The sequence below is a fragment of the Abramis brama genome (assembly GCF_963993115.1).
Source record: "Abramis brama genome assembly, chromosome: 5".
Lineage (NCBI taxonomy): Eukaryota > Metazoa > Chordata > Actinopteri > Cypriniformes > Leuciscidae > Abramis > Abramis brama.
Window position 1 is genome coordinate 46,412,018 of NC_139967.1, and position 18,326 is coordinate 46,430,343.

Consider the following 18,326-nt stretch of genomic DNA (forward strand, 5'->3'; position numbering starts at 1 on the left):
CCGTGCAGCTCAGAACCCAGTGAAGTGTGTTTTTTCATGCCCAGTTGTTTTCAGCATGACGGATGATTCGCCTTTCCTGTTGACAGTCCGAGTGAGAGGCAGGTCAAACGTCAGAGGAACCTCATCCATATTTATGATGTCGTGCGGGCCAATGGAATGCTCCGCTATCTTTGCATCAGTGAATTTGCGGAAGTGTGAAATTTTTTCCTCGTAGTCGGGAGGGAGCTGCTGACACAGACTCGTCTGTACCCTGATGGACAGGCCTTTACGTCTCATAAATCTGAGACACCACGATGGTCCACCTCTAAAATCCTCAAACTTCATAGCGGTGGCGATTGTTTTGGCTTTCAGTCGGATCTGCACAGTTGAAACACCTCGGCCGTCTGCTCTCTGTGTGTTGACCCAGTCTTCGAGCTCATTTTCTAGTTCAGGCCATCTGCTTTTCTTTCCTCTGAAAGCTTTAGTTGTCTTTTTGCACTGAGTCAATTCCTCACGCTGCTGTTTCCAACGTCTTATCATCGACTCATTAAGACCAAGCTCCCGTGCAGCAGCTCTATTTCCTTTTCCAACAGCCAGATCAATCGCCTTCAACTTGAAAGCTGCATCATATGCATTTCTCCGTGTCTTTGCCATGATGAGGGTGACAAAATGACTACCGTAATCAGAATGATGGGAAGTTTGAGCGCGCTCGATTTAATCTAAACAGTAAACTAAAAAGTAGTTTGACCTTAACCCGTTCGGCAATTTCATTGGTCTAATAAAAGCTTCATGCCACCAAAAAACTGAGCATATCACAGAATGTGTTTTTTTGCTCAGTTTTTTGGCAGCATGAAGCTTGTGAAAGCGGGAAAAATCCATAAATTAGCTGCGTCATTGTTTAAGCCGCGAGGTTCAAAGCGTGGGAAAAAAGTTGCGGCTTATAGTCCGGAAATTACGGTATCCTGGTTTCAGGTAAAATGCAGGACTTTTTTGTTGTCGTTGTTTAACTTTAGGTGCTGCAATTCACATCACAAATCACTCAAACAAGAAGCACTGCTACTTAGGTGTAGTGATTTGCTCGCAGCGCCTGAGAAGCCCCGTGGTGAGGAGCAGAGTTCGATCAGAGTTGGAGTAAATCACTCCACCCAAGTAGCAGTGCTTCGCCTTCTGAGAATATAGTTCCCAGTAGGGCTGTGCAATTAATTGAATTTCGATTTCGATTTTTGCTCCCAACGATCACCAAAATAGTATAATCGAGTAAAAACGATTATTTTGCCATGTTCTGTTTTGAAAGAACGCTCTTATTTTGTCTTGTGTTCTGAATGACGCGCGCACGCGCACATCCGCCCCTCCCGATGCCATAAACTCTCAGCTTGAATGTTTAAACTGATAAAACTTAAAAAGAAGTGAAAATGATCAACTTTATTTACGATGCAATGCTGGTCTGATTGTACAAGTGACAATTTCATCATGTCCCGACTCCTAAACGCGAATGTGTAGTTTCGACGCTTGCCTTGTCCAGCGCATTTTGAGAGACAGAGAGAGAGAAGACGCGGCACCGCTGAACACTCACGCGGTTTGTGAAATTGCGTCTTGGAGAAAGTTTTAAAATGATTGATTTGATTTTATAGTCTGTGTGGAGTTTAGTCTGTTTAGGCTACTCATACAATCTACATGCTAAAGTGAATCAATGTTTGCGGGGGAATTTCCCGCATTATAAGTGGTAGACCTGCGGGAATTATTAAAATACTCATTGAAGTATTATCTGTTATATATTATTTATTTTAATAGTTCAAAAAGTACAATAAATGTTCAAATTTCGATTTTTTTAAGAATTGTTGAAAGGTGTCTTTGGTAACACTTTACAATAAGGTTCATTAATTAGCATTAGTTAACTACCTTTGTTAAGATTAACTAATAATGAACAATACTTCTACAGCATTTACTAATCTTAGTTAATATTAATTTCACCATTTACTAATACGTTATTAAAATGAAAGGTTGTATTTGTTAACATTAGTTAATGCACTGTAAACTAACATGAACAAACAATGAACAGCTGTATTTTTATTAACTAACAATAAAAAAGATTAATAAATACTGTAACAAATGTATTTCTCATTGTTAGTTCATGTTAGTTAATACATTAACTGTTAACTAATTAACATTATTGTAAAGTGTTACCGTGTCTTTTTAATAAATGCAACACATTCCCAAAGTCATGTGAAATAATCGTGTTACATAATCGTGATTTCAATACTGACCAAAATAATCGTGATTATGATTTTTTCCATAATCGAGCAGCCCTAGTTCCCAGTATGTATGTGGTTAGAAGATGGCTGTGTCTCATGTGACCTTGTTATTTGTGCACGCTGTGATAGGGTTGTGCCGATGGACGATATCATCGTGATGCCACGCCCCCCACCCTGTCAGACCAGTCTCACGGCAGTTCGTGAAATGGTCACGTAATTTAATCTATTGATTCGTGTACACCAGTGGTTGGGAACCTATGGCTCGCGAGCCACACCTGGCTCTTTGGCAAAAATCTCGCAAGGTCTCTCACCTTTTACTAACAAACGATCGATAAAAAAGTTAAGACACATCAACAGAGATCGGCTCTCTGCAGAAAAAGCAGCCAATTACAATTCCCTTGTTGTAGCCTACAGCCTACCGAAGTTAATGAAAAGTTAATGATAATAATAATATTCAAGTTGTACCGGCAAAAGTGCGTGTTCAGTGCTGTTCGTGAGTGTCACGAGTCACCACAACAATCAACTAACCACGTTTCTGTGGTAGGCTAACCTACAGCTCCTGCACTGGCGAAAACCATTTTAGAACAGCAGCGAAAATGTAAAAGTAGGCTATATAAACTTTAATATATCCTTTTATTGAAACGGGTGCTTTGCTGTGCAAAGCGACATTTCAAAACATTTCACCCGCTGGCCGCTGGTACTTTCACTTTTGCCGCAGAGACCCTTTATGTCCTATAAATGTGTTGTATTTTTGATAATCCGCGCAGATTTCAGTTGACGATTATGTTTAACGTTATTAATAACGAAACATGAATGAATGAGAAAGAAAAGAGCAGGATGTGCTTTATATTGAAAAGAAATATTAAAAGCGTGATAAGTCGCGAAAGAGAACTGAATCCTACTGACAGGATGATGCGCGCGCTCCGAGCGCAACACGGACAAGCATAGTAGCCTTTGTCTTCGGTTGTGCGCCTAAACGGCCAAATAAACACAGAAATATATCAAAATGCCAAGTCGAGTATTCCCGTTAACACAGTAGATGTAAGTACTGTGTGCATTCACTCTCTCTCTCTTTCACACGCACACGAAGAGGATTTATGCTCATCAGTTGGTAACTCAACCTCACAGTGAAAGCCCTGCACAATTAATTCCATATTGCAACTGTGTTTATTGTTTGCTGAATATGTTTGTTTTTAGTTGTCTATGGACCTAATAATTACTACTGTTGAAATTTTATTGAAAAAAAAGCATGTTTTTAATAATAATATTATAAATTAACCCCACCCCATGATATCATCGTCCATCACGATGTTTTACTGTAAACATCGTCAACTGCCAATTTAGGGGACATCGCCCAACCCTACGCTGTGACTATACAAATCATAACATGTAAATTGGAAAATGTTGACATTATTTTATCACTTATTGGGAGCAGTATGCTAGCTGGAGCCGTTTACCTCCAGTCTTTGTGCTAAGCTAGGCTAGCGGTGGGTGCGTCAGACAGAGTTACGGCACGCATGAGATGAGAAGGGTATGTATGGACTTATCTAACTTGGAGGGATACGGTGAATAAGCTAAAGTCCCAAAAAGTCGGCGTGTTCCTTTAAATAGGAAATCTATTCAGTGATTGGTCCATGCCTATGTCATCATCCAAAATCCCGTTTGTGGCACAGCAAAGTGTTGTGAATCATCTCTAAGACTGACACTTAAGATTTAGTCCTACACTTCACTTAAACTACGACTGAGATGCTTGATAACTAACTTCTAAGCGCAGCTTTGAGCCAAGTATTGTTTTACTCTTAAGTCTAGTGGTCGACCGATATTGGTTTTTTGATGGCCGATGCCGATATCTTAGAGAGCAGGGTGGCCGATGGTTAGTATAAAGCCGATTATTTTTATATATATTTATTTATAATAAATTAGAAAACAAATCTTTAAAATAAACATGCTTTTATACTTCAGATGGCAACTTCTTGAATCTGCAATCATATTACAGTATTTTTCACAAAGTAATTGTTTAGAAATATATAAATATGTAAATAAAAAAAAGAAGGTAAACACTGTAACAGGGCACTCAGTAATCTGGTAATTTCGTGCTGGTAATCATATTTTTTCAAATAAAGACAAGGTAATGCTAATTTTACATACAGCACACAGTGAAAACAATATGAATATGACACAGTTGGCAACTGGTTATCAGCATATTTTAAAATGAAGGATTTAAAGTTTTTCGACCGCGTCTCCTGTGAAGCTGATCTTCTGTTCGCATTCACTCACTTCGCACGGACCGACCGTCACTTGCAGACAGGCGGGCATACACTGTGCGATTTTCGTCCGATTTTGAGCCGAATTCTGACTCGTGCGACTCTTTTTCAGGTCGGGCCGATTTTCAGCTTTGTTGTGCGTCGTTTGCCGTGCAGTGTTCGTGCGGTGTGCAGGGGGAAACGATAGGCGATTAACCTCTCACGACCGGCAATCGGATGGTCGAATGAATTTCTGGCATGTTAGAAATTTTGGTCGCTCCTCGTGACTATATCGCACAGTTGAAGCAGAGCTACGAACCGACTGCCCTAAACTCAGTGTTTTTTCCCTCACTGCGCCTGCGCAAAAAAGAAAAAAGAAAAAAAAGAAAAAAGGGAGATCTTTAAGTTCTGTAGTTCAAACTAGCTACAAATGACTGTTGCTTACCTCCAGTTCGTGTTGCAAAATGGATTAACCATTACACTTCTTCCAAGCCACCTGCAATGTACACTTTGCCTCTTTTATTAATTTGTTAAACAATATTTTTGAAATAAAGCTGTTTTTAATTTTCATTGATGAATTATTGCAGTGTTCGAACATATTATAGACTCTTAATAATTAATTATATGCCTATAATTCATTGTAATCGACCTAAATGTTTTAGACAATTTTCAATGAGGAGGAGCTTCTATGTAATATTTTATTATCCTCACAGCGCGTTGGTTATGCGGTGATGCGCGATGAAATTATTGCATGGCAATTTAATTAACAGCTATATCTTATATAATATTATTTAATAATAAAAGTAGCCTAGGCCTTCCCTAATTAATAATAATAATACAATAATAATAATTTAATACATAAATTGGAAATGCTAAATCATCTTGATATTGATAGCTGATGCTTGTTTTGAAAATATCTCTGGATACATGATATTGTCTATAGGCGCAACCTGGCACGAGGGTTTATCGCGCTGATTCGCGCATATTTCACTCGTATAGTGTGAGCAGTGAAGTCGCAGCTCGACGTTTGGACCGTATAGTGTGAGCACATAAATCCTGAGCTTTGGCTTTACACCGCATGCGATCTACTCGTTCAGTGTGAGTAGGTACCTTGCTAAAATCGCACAGACATCGCACAGTGTATGCCCGCCTTAATGCACACTTCACAAGATATCACAGCTGGATTTGATTAAATCTGCAAGGTTTGTGAAATTAAATGTTTATTAGATATTCAGAGATTTGTTTAAATGACGTAACGTTAGTGCGCAAATGTTGACGGCAAATGAGAAAGTATTTTAGCCCGATTGTTTGCCTTTTCTGTTACAAATAATATAAAATTACTTTACTTACTTTGCATACCATTTACTTTCTTTGTTCACCAGTTCTGTCTAACAAAGTATTAGATATGAGAAAGTATTCAGATTTGTTGAAAGCTTCACGGTGTCTGGTCAGAATAGTGATGTTTCACATCAAGAGTACCGTTACAAGAGTACAGTAAGGTGGTTTATCTTTAAAGGTCAGCAAAACATTGGTCTCTTTAGGCGGTTGAGCCTTCGTCCTCCATTGTGCCTTTGATAAAGAGTCATGTGATCGTGGTTGATGTTCACCTGAGTTGAATCATTCTATAATTCTATAGTTGATTTCAATTGGTTTGTTTTGAATTCCTAATTCCTAATATTACCGGTTTTCTCAGTCGCTTTGGTACAATTGTTGAATCATGCTTAATATTTGCAAACCAGTGAGTTAATTTTTCAAAATAATTGTAATCGAAGTTTGAAACACAGTGCAAAACAGTTACAGACATTAAAGCAAAAGTACAGATCATTTATGTGGTCTTTTATAAGTCTGTATTCTTTATATTTTACTTAGTTTTGAAACCAGTTCAGTCCAGCAGAAGAGCTCAAACCCAGAGTCCAGCTGTGTGTCTATGAAGAGTAACTTCTCTATGGAGCCGCCACAGAACTTTAAGAGTGGAGACAAACAGTCTGATCTCAGGTATATCATTTCTATAAAAGATGTGCTTATTGTATTTGATTTTTATGAAATTGCTATTAATATACAGCAGTTTAATGAGTTACAATCTTGCTAGTTTCAGTCACTATTAATGATTATCATTGTGCTCTTGTGTAAAGCTCTATGTATTGTATTGTTAATACATTCACTCACTGTAAAAGCTGTTGGTCTGTTACTCAGTTAATGACACAATTACATCAATATCAGTGTGTCTGATTTTTAACCCTCTTCATTCTGATTTGTCAAACCTTCTATCCAGACCAGTTAAAAACAAAACTGTTTACAAACCGGTGATTCAACCACAAGACTTTAATGAAAGCATGTATCCTGGTTTCAGGTAAAATGCAGGACTTTTTGTTGTCGTTGTTTAATTTTAGGTGCTGCAATTCACATCACAAATCACTCAAACACATGATTAATGATTAACACATTTCAGAAACCTAATGATGTTCTGTGTCCCATAAATAGTTTTGTAAATTATGGCTATTTACTTCTCTAACTTGTGTAATAATGTGGTATTTTAATCTTACAGCAATGACTCTAAACCTGCTGAAGTCCTCAACACATTGAGATCAAATCTGAGAAAGAAGTTTGAGTGTTTGTATGAGGGAATATCAAAGCAGGGAAACCCAACACTCCTGAATGAGATCTACACAGAGCTCTACATCACAGAGAGTGGAAGTGGAGAGATCAATAATGAGCATGAGGTGAGACAGATCGAGACACAGTCCAGGAGAGCAGAAACAGAGGACACACCGATCAAATGCAATGACATCTTTAGACCTTTACCTGGACAAGACAAACCCATCAGAACTGTGCTGACAAAGGGAGTCGCTGGCATTGGGAAAACAGTCTCTGTGCAGAAGCTCATCCTGGACTGGGCTGAAGAGAAAGAGAATCAGGACGTCCAGCTCATATTTCCACTTGCTTTCAGAGAGCTCAACTTGATGAAGGACAAAACACTCAGTCTTTCAGATCTTCTTCATGTCTTTTTCCCTGAAACAAAAGAAATGGAAATATCCAGTGATAAATATAAAGTGTTGTTCATCTTTGATGGTCTGGATGAGTGTCGTCTGACTCTGAACTTTAAGAGCAAAGTGAAACTGTGTAATAAATCTGAATCAGCCTCAGTGGACGAGCTGTTGACGAACCTCATTGAGGGGAATCTGCTTCCCTCTGCTCTCATCTGGATCACCTCCAGACCAGCAGCAGCGGATCTCGTCCCCTCTGAGTGTGTCCATCGAGTGACAGAGGTACGAGGCTTCAGTGACACACAGAAGGAGGAATACTTCAGGAAGAGAATCAGTGATCAGAGTCTGGCCCACAGGATCATCTCACACCTGAAGTCCTCAAGGAGCCTCTTTATTATGTGCCACATCCCAGTGTTCTGCTGGATCTCAGCCACTGTTCTAGAGAAGATTTTGAGTGAAGCAGAGAGAGGAGAGATTCCCAAGACTCTCACTCAAATGTACACACACTTCCTGCTCATTCAGACCAACATCAAACATGAGAAGGACTATGAGAAGAAAGTGAAAGATGAAGACATGATTGTCAAACTGGGGAAACTGGCTTTCCAGCAGCTTGTGAAAGGCCACCTGATCTTCTATGAGGAAGACCTGAGCGAGTGTGGCATTGATGAGACAGAAGCATCAGTTTACTCAGGATTGTGCACTCAGATCTTCAGAGAGGAGTTGGGCTTGTGTCAGGGGAAAGTCTTCAGCTTTGTTCATCTGAGCATTCAGGAACATCTAGCAGCTCTATATGTGCATCTCTCCTTTATCAACAATAACATCAATGTGTTTGACCAGATTACCAAACCAACTAATGGAGACAAAGTTTCACTATCTGATCTCCATCAGAGAGCTGTGGATGAGGCTTTAGACAGTAAAAATGGGCATCTGGACCTTTTCCTTCGTTTCCTTCTGGGTCTGTCAGTGAAGTCTAATCAGAGTCTCTTACAAGGACTAAAGACACAGACAGCAAACAGCTCTCACAACAAGAAAACAGTTGACTATATTAAAGAAAAGATCAGTGAGAATCCCTCTCCAGATAAATACATCAATCTGTTTCACTGTCTGAATGAACTGGGTGATCTTTCTCTAGTGAACGAAGCTCAACCTCATATGAGGTCTGGAGGATTACGTGCTGTGAAACTCTCCTCGTCTCAGTGGTCAGCTTTAGTGTTTGTGTTGTTGTCCTCAGAGGAGACACTGCAGAAGTTTGACCTGAAGAGATTAATTGGAGACAGAAATGATCGGTAAGTAACACTGAGTACAATCATTACAGTCTAAAACATTATGAACAAAGAGAAACTAAGAGATCAGAGGTGTTTAAATCACGGGACACAGATTGATTTCTGGGATATTGTACATAATTTGCAGGTGTTTCTCAAACCATGGCTGTGTCCTAGTAAGTCTGCATATCTCGACTGCCACATCATCAGGCGCCTCTGAAGGCCGTCTCAGTTTGAGGGATGTTTTGAAGACAGACTTCATTTTGTGTCTTTAATTCAGCTCATTTTGAAGGATGCATCAAGTATATCCTTCGTGTTCTTCAATCTCCCACAATCCTTTGCACACATTCTAATTCATGTAAAAGAACTGATGGAAAACGAGTCGGCACTGAGTTTATCTGAGTTCACTATGAAATGTAACACACAGATAATGTATTCGGAGATGAAGGCATACATGTTATCTTTTGTTTCTGTGTAAATGAATCACTGAACACTAAACTGACAATAATGTAAGACACTGGGAGACACAGATGGTTGTCATTCACTGTATTGCATTAATAAAAAAGCCAGTTAATATAAAGATATTTAATAGCAAGTATTTTCCCTAAATTAAGTTTTAATAGTATTTTTGTGCCGTGACCGTGGGGTAGAGTCCTGCACCCGCCCGTACCCGCAGTGCTTACAACCGCATCCGACCCGTTTTCCGACAGCAGCACTAATTAAAATCCGCACCCGACCCGCTTAAAACTGAGTAGCCTTATAACATTTTACCAATCGGACAGACGCGGCTACAACACTATATCTGCCACGCAATTTCGGCTAGCCTACATCTGACAATTTTGGGTTCAAACACGCCCTGTACACCACACACACTTAACAGTGTTAAATTTGAAAAGTACTGTTCGACAGAACTGCTTGGTTTGTCACCACAGTTCTCTGCGTGCTTCCTCAGCGATGAAGTTCCACATTTGCTGCTATCCAACACGAAAATGCAGCAAAGCCTTTCACAATATTTTCTTCAAAGAACTCCAGATTTCTGCCACACACTGGACTTGATTTTTGATGACGTATTGTGGACAACTTTACAATTTCCACTTGCTATTCTTTTCTTCAACTCCTCAACATCCGTCTCGACGACTGCAAGCAGTTTTTTTAGTTTTTTTTAAAATATTTTATTTACACATTTTCAATTACACAAACAGTGTAAATATAGACAGAAAAAATACAAATAAAGACACATAAACTCAAATATAAATGAAATAAGTGGAATACACATTCCGTCCCTTAGAAAGAAACAAAATAGTATAGATAATATAAAAGTAAAATCAACTACAGAAAAAAAACTAAAACAAAAAAACAAACCTGCTCAGAAGTAATACAAAGCACTGTTAGTAAAGGAGCAATCAGCACCAGTAAGAACATGTTTGTTATCTCAACAAAGTGAAATACATGTACATGGCGAGAAGCACCGATAATGCATACACACCTAAATACCCACAGGGTTATAGTCTCGACAAGTACAACATAAAAGGCTGCCACATTTTATCAAAGGTCGCAGAGGTCAAACAAACGCTGTGTCGAACCCTCTCTAGATGCAATAGATGAGTGATTTCTAATAACCAGGTCTTAAAAGATGGCACATTTTCACTTTTCCATAAAGTTAAAATATTTATTTTTGCAATGACCATACTATATTGTACCGTTTTTTGTTGAAGATGGGTTAGAGTAGTAAGGTGTCGGGCCCCGCCCAGTATAGCAGTGTAAGGGTCTGGGGTGATATCACAACCATGAATCGTGGAGAGGCAATTGAAAATATCAGACCAGAATTCGTATAGTTTGGGGCAGAACCAGAAGAGATGACCAAGAGTGCCCTCTTCTGCTTTACATTTTGGACAGATTGGGGAAACAGAGGGATAAAAAGAGTGTAGTTTAGTGCAGGAATAATGGAGTCTATGGATTACTTTGAATTGGATGAGTTGATGTCGAGAGTTTATCGAGCAGCAGTGGATGGAGGAAAGGCAAGTATCCCAGTCATCAACACTGATTGTAATACCAAGATCTTTCTCCCAGGCTTCCTTTAGGTGTCGAGTAGGAGCAGGCTCATAAGCTGAAAAAATGTTGATAAAACGAGAGACAAGTCTCCTCGAATCAGGGGCCTGGTTTAGTAGAGCGTACAAATCTGTGGAGACAGGGAGTGACTCAAAGTTTGTTATGTTTTTGCGTGTGTAATCCCTAATCTGGAGGAAACGGAAGAAATGTGAAGGTGGGAGTGCATATTTTTCCTTCAGTTGCGTGAAGGTAGCGAAAGCTTTTTCAATGTAAAGGTCTGCTAAAGTGGCAAGACCTTTGTTCTTCCAGATCACAAAAGTGTTATCACTTAAAGAGGGGGGGAAAGTGGGGTTGTGGCAAATAGGGGTGTAAGCTGAAAAATCGGGTGGATTGTATGTTTTTTTTATTTGTTGCCAAATTCTTAGGGAGCTGGCAACTATGAACCTATAACCAGCGATAGCTGTCGGAAGTTTGTTTGCTGAAAAGAGAAGAGCGGGAAGAGAGCCTTCGGGAAGTTCCTGTTCAATTGCAAGCCATGCAGGGGTAGAATCTGTAACATTACCTGGGTGTGGATTTTGCCAATACGTCAAGGCTCTACAATTTGCGGCCCAGTAGTAGGTTATGATGAACTTTTAAAAGTGAAAGTAGCCTAGGTAACGTTATAGATCCTGGGAGGGCGTGGCGCGTGGGCACAAATAAACTGATGTGGATTTTAAATTATTTTATCAACTTGAAATACAGGCATATTTTTGTAGATGTGTTCCTAAAATTGTATATTTTTACGTTTGCATGTGATTGTTTTAAACCCGTGTTTAGACCCGTGTTTCCCCCGTGTCCGACCCGACCCGCACCCGTATCCGACACAGTTGGATATTTTTCACCCGTTTGAGCAAAATTTGCAGGTCACCTGTCAACCCGTGCAGGACGGGGGCGGGAACATGTGTGACGTAGCCATGCACACTTACTAGAGCGTCTCATTCTAGTGTTTAATGCTGAGGACTCGAGTCTACAAGCCTCAGAAGGACCCGTGTAACTTCATGTTCCAGTTGAGTGCACAAGCCTTTCAAAGTAAACTCATTTGACCGCTGTGTGCGCACCGTCTGCACGATCACAAAAATTGGGCTGCAAGCGGATCCTCCTGATGATGAAAATTAGGTCACGCGGATGCCAAAGTAAACTTGATAAAGCAGTTAATCGCCTTGATGCCGTTCCTGGTGGCGTTTAGCTCTTCTCAGTGGCGTAGCGGACGGGCACGCAGGGCATATTACATTACTGTTATTATTATTATTAGGCTACTTTTATCATTAATATTACAGTTCATTTGCCCCGCCATAATTTCATAGCGCATCACCGCATAACTGACGCGCTGTGAGGATAAAGATTAGATTAGCTTACTTATCATTTCAAAGACAACTTGTTGAACACAAAACACTTCTTGATTCATGAAAATAGGCTATGCATTTTTTTCACTAGGGGCCACAAGAGAAGTGTTAAGAAAATAAATTAGATTAATGTCTCAAAATCATTTTTCTTTATCACCAGTTGCTTGCAAAATGATGGACAATGATTCACATTTTGTGCGCATCATTTCCTGTGACAATAAAAAAGTAAGTAAATTATTAAATAAACAAGTAGGTAAATAAACAAGTAACAAGCAAACAAACTCATGTGCTTAATTTTTTACGAATAATTTGCTGATGCAGGTACAAAAAGACTTTCTTTAAAAAAAGTTAAATGTCGCCATGGTGATAATGACAGCAACGGACAGGACAAAAAAATCTGATATGTCAAAATAGTGTTGTGGTGTAAATGCAGACTAATAGACCTGCCACAGCAACACTGACAAGAAAAAGAGAAAAACAAATCTGTGATGGCTGAATACGAGGCTTCTACAGTTATAGATACTAATACAACTTTTTCACATGTCCTTTATAAAGCAGTGTTTAATTAAAAAACATATTTGAGGGTATTTAGGAAGGTATAATGTATTATTTACTTATGATATTAATTATTATGATTATTATTATTATTATTATTGTTGAATATGAATATGAATAATTAACTTGATTTTTTTATTATTTTCGATTAGTGTCACACAGAACACTGGAGATGAAGTTCTTCAGAAGCTGCTGCCTGTGGTTACAGCAACTAGATACGCTGAGTAAGTGACACTGAGAACAAGCATCACTGTTAAAACATAACAGTTCTTACTTAAACATTATAAATTAATGGTTTAACAAAAAATATGAGTCACACTTCAGCTTTTAAACCCTCCAGCTATCTGACCTGATTTGTAATCTACTTAACCGTTTTTATATGATATATGTGTGAGAAATTTATTTTAAAATATATGCATTTATAATGTATGTATATAAACATTTATATGTAGACTTTTTATATTAATTTAAATTTAATTTAAATGTTAATACATTTATATTTAGTGGATAAACAGATGTTTTCAATGTATTTCATTTTATCAGTTTTATATAATCTTTCTCCCTCACATAGAGACATAATCTCTTAGAATAACAGTTAAACTGATAGATTGAATTCATTGTTTAAAAAAATAGATATTGCACAAATTATAAACACAATTAAGAAAAACAAAGATTTCTGTTTTGATCTGAGAGTGAAGAGTGTGTCATTGTTCTCTACAGGTTGAGGGAGTGTGGCGTCACAGATGAAGGTTGTGCTGCTCTGGCTTCAGCTCTGAGATCAAACCCCTCACACCTGAGAGAACTGAGTCTGTATAAGAATAAACTAGGAGACTCAGGAGTGAAGCTGTTATCTGATGGACTGGCGAATCCTCACTGTAAACTGGAGATACTGGGGTAAGATCATACGTGACTCTCACATGAAACTGTCACTGTGAATTCATAAAGTATAATCAAAATGGAATAAAATGCAGGGAAATAACTATTATTTCATTAATTACAAGCAAAGCTATTAAAACAACATGATCAAATTCATCAAATTATTTTTACATCTGTTCATAGGATGTAAGAGAATTAATATTTTTAAAGCGTTTGCTCTATTTCTCCTGCTGTGAGTTCATGTGTTTGATCTGTAAATGATGAACACATGAGCTGCTCCTCATTAAGGTGATTCTGCAGTGCTGATAGTCACACTGAAAACACACTTTGCAGAGATGGCAAAAGTACTCACTTCCCGTACTCAAGTAGAAGTACAGATACTTGTGTTAAAAATACTCTGGTAAAAGTAGAAGTACTGATTTAACTTCTTTACTCAAGTAAAAGCAACAAAGTACAGGCTTGTAAATTTACTTTAAAGTATAAAAGTAAAAGTAGCCTTGTGAATGACAACCATTTTACCTGGACCACACAAATGTTACTAGAGTGCAATCTGAGAAACTTAAGTGGATATGGAAAAAGGTTCTTTATATGCCATTGTCTTCATTTTAAACAGATGTCTGCCAATAGGCCTAAAACATTACATATATGATTATTGTGACAGAGACTGGGACTCCAGGTTAATAAGATTCTGACTGAGTAGTAAGATATGAATTCAGTTGTGATTCTGTGAGAATTCACAGATCCAGTTTCTCTTTTTTAATCTTCCCCTTAACATTTAAAGGAATCTACGTGTGTGTGTGTGTGTGTGTGTGCTCAAATATGGCTTCTGGAACGGATAAAATATGATTTATTAAACAGACATTAAGAAGTTCCCCATACTGTACTTTTAGAGTTACAACTAACAACCACTAGATGGCAGCAGCGTATAAGAAATGAACTGACAGCTCGTAAATCTTTGAACATGGAGTGCTAATAAAAATAAATGTAATATGTCAGGCTCACAATTTTTACAATTGAAGTGCTATAAAAGTTCAATGTGCATTGTATTAAAAAAAATCTTTATTGATATGCAAATAGACAATAGACATCCAGCAAAAGAAAAATGGCAAGTGATGTATGCCCTCAAATCTGTAGATGTGCTTGGATTTGTCCTGGATCCCTTCAAGAACTTGGGAGCAACGAGGGTATACAGACCTTCTGTAATGCGTAACGTGTCATAACGTAATTGTGTGTAGGACAGTGAGTGAGTGAAAAAACGTGTGTGTGTGTCTGGGACGGACAGGGAGAGAGAGACCGCAAGTGATCAAATGTAAACCTCAAAGGATGACTGGGAATGTCTTGCTGCTTGTCTGCCGAATCTCTGGGATCTCCGTTTTCTTCATTTTCAATAATGTCGCCGTCCATACTACTCTGTGCTAACGTTACCGCCATCAAGCCGCAATGATTTGCCGTGAATGAATGCCGCCGAATCTGTCGAGTCGTGTTGTAGTGGAAAGTACCGATATTCATGTTAAAAATGTAAGGAGTAAAAGTAAAAAATCGGCACAAAAATAAATAGTAAAGTAAAAATATCTGAAAAATATCTGAAAAATGTACTTGAGTACAGGAACAAAGTATTTGTACTTTGTTACTTCCCATCTCTGACACTTTGACATTGTGATATACATTTAACACCCTTTACTTTAAACACACTCAATCTCAGCACAGTCAGGATTAACACAGTCCATTCATTTTAATTTTAGGGGGAAACTGGAGACTGTAGAGATTTACTCCAGGTTTAAAGTCTACATCATGTCAATGTCACAGATTATGACCTGGAGAAGCACTATAGTACATCGATGACACGTCAGTGTGTGTATTATTAATGAGGCTGGAGGTTCTTATCCTATGAGAAGACATTTCTGTTTTTCATGACAGACGCTTCAAACTGCAAAATCACGCAGTAGTTTAGAGAGGCGTTCATGGGTCGCAAGTGTGTGTGTCCATGGTGCAAGAGTTGAGGGTGTTGCAGGCTTCCCCCGTGATGCTGTCAGGCCGAGACTCGCTGCGGGCGTTTGGTTGGCCAGAAACTACAGACACAATCAAACTGTGTGTGTGTGTGTGTGTGTGTAACAAGCGTTTTTCTGTGGAGAGCTACGAGAATATCTATCTTCTCTGTCACTATCTGTCCTGAAGGTACGTAGATTTGTGATCTACGCAACCGGTTTTTATGACATTTGTATGAGAAAATTATTATTATATAGATGCATTTATAGTGAATGTATATAAACATCTATACTGTTAAAGGGAAAATACAGATTGTGTTCAATGATTTGGTAGGAATTTAACTGTCCGCTGTAAAAACTCTTTATTGTTCATTACATTAACCTCTTCATTAACAAAAGAAAACGTGCTGAGTTTCAGTTCATTGTGGAGCGCTCCAAAAATCTATAAAGGAAACAGAGACATTCCGTTTGTTTTCATTATTTTACAAAATCTGAATATCTTTTGTAAATTTATAAATTATGTCTTGCTTTTATCTGTATGACCATAAATTACGGAGTAAGAGTTTACTCTCTTGGAAGGAAAAAATCCAGTGGTGGCGCCGCCGCCTCACACACACACACACACACACACACACACACACACACACACACACACACACACACAAATCTTGAATTGCTAACTTGATATCGCAGCCTGTTCATTATTAAAATAAAATACAGTCAACCAAACATATAAAATGTTACACCACTCAATTTGAATAGTCTGTAATATAATCTGTGTTTAGCGTGACCACGGCCTCACTGTGCTGTTATATGGGAAAGATGATATTTTACGTCAATAATGCCAAGTACAGCTTAGCCTACATAATAGGCCTAATAGTTTAGCTTGATTCACAAATAATGAAACATTTGGATTCGTGCCGAATGAGAAATGTAGGCTTTTTCACTTTAAATTGTTTGGCATCTTATTTAGTTTTATTTAAATAAAATAAAATAAAAACCTGTTTCTCGCCTTGAATATATATCCATAGAAGCAGCCATGGCATTAAAAAAAGAAAAGAAAAGAGAGAAATTATTATTAGTAGTAGTATTATAGCCTAAATATTATTATTATTACACTGTAAAAATAATTCTGTAAAAAAACAGATAATGTACTGGCAGAAAATTACCAGGACATTTTCCGTTAAATTACGGACAGTTCCTTCACCTCTAAAATGGAAAATTCTGTATATTAACAGTACATTTTCTGTACTATTAACGGATAATCCTTATACAGAAATTTCTATGTTTATAGAAATTTTATAGCATATATTTTGGTGGCAAATAATTCAAGAACGATATATACAAATTGAACATGGTTTACTTTTGTACAAATTTTCATGTAAACATTCTTAAATACATTCAATGGATATATATATATATGACCTAAATGAAACCATGTACAAAGCACCATTAAAAAGTGCTTGTATTGTGGAATAAGTTTTTAGACATTAAACAAACAAGAGACAGAATTAAAACAAGAAAACATGAGAAGGTACTTGCAAAATATTGGTGTTGCACCAAATAGCTCACAAAATTCTTTGAAAAAAACTTCATAAACTGTGAAAGTCAAGATTCAAAACATTTTCAAATGCAATACAATACAAATACAATACAGAAAGAAACAAACAAAAACAAATGGAATAGGAATGCAGGGCTGCTGCTTTTATCATTAAAAATAGCTTTAGACAGTCAATAGTAGAGTGAAATGTTAGTGTTGATGCCATTTTTCTAAGAGAACACCATATTCCTTAAAGGGTTAGTTCACCCAAAAATGAATTGTCATTAATTACTCACGCTCATGTTGTTCCACACCCCACAAGACTTCCATTCGTCTTCAGAACAAAAATTAAGATCTTTCTGAGATTTCTGTCCCTCCATTGACATCTTACGCAACTACCAATTTCAAGGTTCAGAAAGGTATACAGACATAAATGTAATCCATGTGACTCCAGTGGTTTAACCTCAAATTTATGAAGTGGCACAAATGTTTTGTGTGAAGAAGATATAGATCACAAAATATAGATCGCTGCTGACCCAGCAGGGTGAGAACACAAGCCACTGAGATGCTCATGTGAATGTATAAAAAATTGTGACAAAAGAAAATTTGGGTATTTTTCCACACATAAAGCATTTGCATCGCTTTTTTGGGGGGTTAAACCAATGAAAAGACATAGATTACACCGTGTTTAAACTACACGCAACACACGATAAAAGGTATATTTTCCATGTCAATCAGAGTTTTTGTCCTAACCAGTGACACGTGACGACTCTATTTTCTATTTTTCTGCGACATTGCAGCTGGAACACTACAAGAAAAACCTGTCAACTCATTGTGAACAAACAGGTGTATTCTTTGACAAAGATTGTTTCAGTCACTCAGTTGTTTAAATGGTGTAATATTTATGAATTTGATTATGTACTTATCAATTTCATTGTGACTGCTGTGCACCTGCCAAGAGAACCTGCCCACACACTGTTCTGATTGGCTTCTTGGTTTTTAATTGATTTTGTCGCTTTACATGGTCACGATGCATTTGGTGTGGATTGAAAAACTGCTTGTTGTTAGAATCTTATCGCATTGCATTTGGTTAGGACACTGTGTTACTTTAATGATGTCTTTACTACCTTTCTGGAGCTTGAAAGTGGTAGTTGCGTAATCTGTCAACAGAGGAAGAGAAAGCTCTCAGATTTCATTAAAAAGATCTTCATTTTTGTTC

The 18,326-nt window shown here is 37.8% G+C and overlaps 1 protein-coding gene across 3 annotated transcripts in view; it reads left to right on the forward strand.

Moving 5' to 3' along the window:
* Positions 1-18,326, forward strand: part of LOC311083995 (protein NLRC3-like) — a 441,701-nt gene that overhangs the window by 142,733 nt on the left and 280,642 nt on the right. For 2 of the 3 annotated variants that reach the window (XM_084115780.1, XM_084115781.1), the window contains one exon: positions 6,344-6,469. In XM_084115780.1, the coding sequence (XP_083971906.1) occupies positions 6,344-6,469 (126 nt within the window). Of the gene's footprint in view, positions 1-6,343; positions 6,470-6,746; positions 6,825-7,019; positions 8,745-12,858; positions 12,931-13,426; positions 13,601-18,326 lie in introns of all 3 variants that reach the window. The other variant, XM_084115782.1, reaches the window with a different exon arrangement.